Here is a 5,707-nt window from a genome sequence, read left to right as displayed (position 1 = left end):
AAAAAAAAAAAAAAAAAAAAAAAAAAAAAAAAAAAAAAAAAAAAAAAAAGAAGAAGAAGAAGAAAAAAGAAAGAAGCTCCCCCAGGCAAAGACAATGTGACATGTCATTCATATTAATGAAATTAAGCACTTGTCAGAAGAGGCTCCTATACTCTGAAACTGTTAATTAGACCAAAAGCGAAGAGGGATGGTGAAAAAAACTACCTCAGCTGCAATAAACGATTCGACTGCCCTCTGCAAGAACATGATCCAGGAATGTGATTCTAAAGAAACGAACTTCTCTACAAAGTGCTTCCTGCCACGAACCGGAAAACTATCCAACACCTTGACAAGAGGATATTCAGTAAGAGATACACCATGATTCCGCAAATCTTGCAAATAATCTATTTCAGTTGGTTGTAGGAATAGCAATGAATCTCCTCTTTCACCTAAGCGAGCTGTTCTTCCAACCCTGCATCAGGATATTCACAAATGTAAATGCTAGATGAATTGGACTTGAGTAGTTGATAAAGCAGGCCCCGGAAGCCAACTAATAAGGAATTTTGTCATCACCCTGCTGGTGAAATATCATAGCTACACGTGCACTCTATTAATACCAACTTACTGCATGATTTGTAGGAAATAATTGAAAGATCACTTGATATAGGTGTTAGGTTTTTTTAAATAATTTAAAGATCACCTTATTTAGAAGAAGAGTACTAATAATACAGAAGAAGAGTACCAACAAGTAGAAATAAATAATAAAGAGAGCATTTTCTTTCTCAAAAAGTAAGTGCAGTTACCTATGCACATACTCAATTGCCTCTCCTGGAGGATCATATTGAATAATACATCTAACATTTGGAAAATCTAAGCCCCTAGCAGCAATATCAGTGGATAGAAGAAGAGCAAGCTTCTCTGATTTGAAGGCCTGAAATGTTGTTCTCCGATCCTCCGGCTTCATGCTCCCATGCAACCGGAAAATCTTGCATTTAAGGAACAAATGTTCAGACCTCGGTTCTGATTCTGAAGAGGAGAATTTAAATCCACCAAACAGGGAGTAGTGGAAATCTACAGCATCACATGTTGAAAAGAGCACCAAAGTCTGTAAACAAGTTAGTAACAATGGAGTCATGAAAGAAGAAAAGGTTAATAATAATAGTTCACAAAATAGTAATCAAAATGAGAAGTAACTAAGTAATTTTGTTACCTTCTGGCAAGTATAGCCATCGTGTAAAATAAAAAATAACACTAACTCGTTTATAAGCTTCTTGGAGGATCAACACTTAATTATCTCAAATATATCCCACATTAGTTCTATCTAGAATTATCTTGGAGGTTGTAAACAAATATTCCAAGATATTCTATAAACATCTTAGAATCTCTTGGACTCTATAAGGAATTCTCTAGAAAATCTTAATCCCTTTAGATTCAGTTAGATTTACAAAAGAGAGATGGTACAGCCAAGGGTCCACGTATTGAAGGCTAGTATTTCCACTCCAATTATCCTTCCAAAAGTGTGTATTGTTACCATTTCAGACCTTGATGGAAATATGGGAACAGATAACAGCTTTCAATTTATCAATAGATTTCCAAGGCCCTCTGGATGAATTTAAAATTATAGTTGGTGGTTTTAGGTCAAAGTGGCAAGATCCATATTTAGCAACAATAACCATCCTCCACAAAGCCTCTTTTTCAAGGTGGAAACGCCAAATCCATTTTGCAGGAAGAGAGGCATTTCTGTTATAAATCTCTGATTTCGAGTCCACCTTCTTCAATTGGGGCCTTCACAACTTCCCATTTTAAGAGATGGTTGCCTTTTTGTTCAATACTACCTTTCCAGAAAAAAAGTTCTAAGAAGTTTCTCTAAACTGTAGGCCACCTTTGTTGGAGCTTTGAAAAGATATCAATAATAAATAGAGAGGTTTTAAAATGTAGCATGAATTGACCGCTTGGATAGGTAAGTGGAACCGAAACACAAGTCTTTCTAAACTTTCTCAACAATCAGGTCCCAAAAGGATGATGAGCTAGCCTTACCATTAAGGGGTAAGCCAAGGTAAGTATTTAGCCACTTGCCCATTTTGCACCCAAACCAGCTACCAAGATAAGATAGTTGCTGATTACCGAAACCAATTCCCATAGTTTCAAATTTTTTCAGTTTATATTAAGGCCCAAAGCTTCCTCCAAATATTTAATAATGCAGAAAAGGTTGTCACCTCCTTTGTATGGAGAAAAGGATGGTGTCATCCCCAAATTCATATTAGATGATCAATGGAAGAGCATGGATATCTTTGCCAATCGGAAAACCTTTGATCAATCACCATGATGAAGAGGAAGGGGGATCCCCTTAGCGTAAACCCCTAGTGGCTCTGATCCTGCCTCTAGGCTTGCCATTGATAATGATAAAGTAGTTGGCGGTTGAGTTACAACCTTGAATCCATCTTCTCCATTTGATCCTAAAACCCTCGACACAAAGGATTTCATCCAGAAAATTCCAATCAACCATGTCAAAAGCCTTTTCTACATCAAGCTTGATGGCCATCCCTTTCTCTGTTTTCCTTTTCCATTCACCAGTTAACACATTAGCAATAAGAGATGCATCCAAAAGTAGCGGATTGAAGAAAATTAAATATAGTAAAAGACAAGACTTTAATCTCTCAGATAACCTCGTGATCTTGCGAAGACATGAGGTGAGACTAATGGGTCTAAAATCCCCCACAAGTTTAGCTCCAATCTTCTAGGGGATGAGACAGATATGTTTCATTAAGGCTCACATTAATGGTGGCATTCCTAAAAAAATAATTGAACGCTCTTTTAGTGCCCATAGCATTGACAGCTTTACAAATCTCATCTTTGGCAAAAGGTTCTTCCAACTGATCACTTGGTAAGTCCGTTAGAGGACTCCAATTAGGGATATCAGGCATATATGCAAATGGTTATAGAAGTCTACAAATTCATCTTCTTCATTATCAGAAACATTCAACAAACACACCCGTGCTCAAAAGAATTTCACCAATTGTACGTTTCCTTCTATTTTCAGCCACAAACCTATGGAAGAGAGCAGGATTTTCATCACCATCAACTTGACTTCTTCCCATGCTGATAGAGTAAGAAGATCAATTTTGATAACTATTGTTCTTTGGATAGATCATTTTTGATGATTTACAAGATATACATCATATGCAGAAAGACTTGGTGCATTAGAACTGACAAATGAAAACTAATTCACATCGGATGAAAACATGATCAAAGCTCCTCTTCTATTCTTGCAATCAAGACAAACATGAAGTGAGAGATGAACGAAGGGCTTTTTGAATGTTGTCTTTATTGAAGCTCTTGAGTCTTGAAGGCAGGGAATGAAGTAAGAATACATCCTAATTATTAGGCAGTTTGCCTCTCCAAATATATCCTTACATTTTTGGGCAGTTTGCCTCTACAAATATCCTCACACAACTCTTCCTAGAGGATGCAACAAAAAGTACTAAGATAGAGTGACACAAGAGTAGAGAGCCACATTACTTTTATTGCATTTGTGTGCATTATTCTATAACTGCTAAGAACATGATAAAAATAAAACCTTTTTTACGAGTGATAATACTAAATCTTCCACCTAAACATAAGTATTGAATCGTCTTTACCTTCTCGAAGCAGTCTCTCTCAAACAAATACTTCAGAACAGAAAAAAGCACAGCCAACCGAGAAGCACACGGTGCTGCAAACAAAAAATTAATCACAAGTGTACATGTTAGATGCAGCATGAATAGGAGGGCAAAAGAACAAAAAGGACCAAACATTATACAACCAAGCATCAAAGGAGAAAATCTCTAAAAATCCTCAAAGGGATGCTTTTTATGATGTAGGATAACTAGTGAGGACTTGTTTGGTATGCAATCAGGAAAAAAAAATTGAAAACAAGAAATTTAATGAAACTAAGTTGTATTTCATGTTTCCAAATGTGTTTGGTAGCATTTACAAAAATTGAACCCTAATTTAAATAATTGTTCAAAAGGTGTTTTATAATATACTTATAAACCATAAAGTCGTAGTTACCCACTAAATATTAGGTTGAATATAAACTATCGTTAATTAATTTTGATTATTATTTTACAATATCATATAGTTTATAATATATTATATTATATATCAGACTGAACTATGTTATTTTGGCGGGTAGCTACTCTTTTTCCAGCCATCAGCCCCTTTCATCGGGTTGCTATTATACAAATTTCATGCAACCAAACAATCAAAGGACATCTCCAAAAATCATCGAAGGAATGTTTATTAGGATTCAAAAGGTAAGCCAATAACATGAGATTAACCCTTGTTGAGAGGGGATTAGTGGTTAGCCTACAACCTACTAACTAGGTAAACAACTAACAAAAAAAATTAGAACAATTAACCATTTAAATGAAAATTACAAAAAAAATTACTAATTATGTTACATTAAAACAAAACCAATAGTCTGAGACAACAAAGAGGCAAACCAAATAAAACTCAAAGATCTACATGCAAGCACCACAGTTGTAGATGACCTAAGAAAGGAAATTTCATGGCTCTGCACAAAAATACAAAAGGGATGCTCTGGATAGTCAATTCAATGTCAAAGTAACATGGATCCAATCCTCTGCACTCATGAATACCATGTGAAAGTTCATAAAATATAACTTTTAATCAAATTACCTTGCACGTAACTCTGAACTAACTGGGTTGGTATTTTATAATCTGCAATTAAGTTCTTTTCCTTCCTTGTGGGCTGGGCTTCATCATTTATGTCATGTCCCAAAAATCGACCATGTTCAGATGGTTGAAATTCAAGGGCATTGTTGCCAGCATCAAGACCAATCATAATGGGATTCTCTAAACTAATTTTGGCAAAACAGTTTACTTTTTCGTTTAAGGTGGCCGAAAAAAGCAAATTCTGCTGCGGGAATTCAAAACTTGAAGTGCCATTATCCTTATTGACAATATTCTTCCTTGAGCCCAAATGATCCAGTATTTCCTCAACTTCTTTGCCACATCCTAATTCGAAAATTCTGTATAGATGCACAAGTTCCATGTAGAAGAGTGAAAAATAAGAGGACCGATCCAGAATGCATTGTACTAAAAAGCAGAGAGTAACCATACCTATCTGCCTCATCAAACACTATCCAATGCAAATTTGAGTACAAAAAGGATGATGTGTTCTTTAGGTGATCCAAGAGCCGACCTGGCGTTGCAACTAAAATTGATATACCTGAGCACAGACCATAAAAAAATTGGCATGTTAGCCATAGCGGTTTTTAGTGTTTAGGGTATCGTCGTTAGCCTCACGGTTTCAAGGGTTTAGGGTTTAGGGTTTTTAGGGTATCGTTGTCAGCCTCACGGTTTTAAAATGCGTTTGTTAGGAGGTTTCCACACCCTTATAAGGAATGCTTCCTTCACCTCTTCAACCGATATGGGATCTCACATAAAGCACAACAAAAAAAACATGTTTTTGATATTAAAAATAAAGCACAATGTCCCCCCATCCTTCTAGGGAGTTCTCTTGCTACTAGTTCTACACCTTTCTCTGTTAAATTCCAAAGTAGGTTAAGGTATTTTACATGGCCAGTTTTACCTCAAAGAGCTATTTTATTTCCTATACTTTGAAACGATCAAATTTGGTTTGCGTAATTTTAACAAATCTTAAAATTAATCTCTACTATTAGTTTATTGTTAACTTTTCAATAAAAAAAAAAAAAAAAAAAAA

The 5,707-nt window shown here is 35.5% G+C and overlaps 1 protein-coding gene across 2 annotated transcripts in view; it reads right to left on the bottom strand.

Moving 5' to 3' along the window:
- LOC111450551 (DEAD-box ATP-dependent RNA helicase 17) overlaps positions 1 to 5,707 on the bottom strand; it is an 11,977-nt gene that overhangs the window by 3,216 nt on the left and 3,054 nt on the right. For both annotated transcript variants that reach the window (XM_023090746.1, XM_023090745.1), the window contains exons 5-9: positions 5,104 to 5,212; positions 4,660 to 5,012; positions 3,618 to 3,691; positions 783 to 1,084; positions 205 to 451 (exon numbers count right to left, since the gene is read on the bottom strand). In XM_023090746.1, coding sequence (XP_022946514.1) covers positions 205 to 451; positions 783 to 1,084; positions 3,618 to 3,691; positions 4,660 to 5,012; positions 5,104 to 5,212 — 1,085 coding nt within the window. The remainder of the gene's footprint in view (positions 1 to 204; positions 452 to 782; positions 1,085 to 3,617; positions 3,692 to 4,659; positions 5,013 to 5,103; positions 5,213 to 5,707) is intronic.

This window comes from Cucurbita moschata, unplaced genomic scaffold, assembly GCF_002738365.1.
Source record: "Cucurbita moschata cultivar Rifu unplaced genomic scaffold, Cmos_1.0 Cmo_Scf00012, whole genome shotgun sequence".
Lineage (NCBI taxonomy): Eukaryota > Viridiplantae > Streptophyta > Magnoliopsida > Cucurbitales > Cucurbitaceae > Cucurbita > Cucurbita moschata.
The sequence above is the reverse complement of the archived record's forward strand: the minus strand, read 5'-3'. Positions and strand labels throughout refer to the sequence as shown.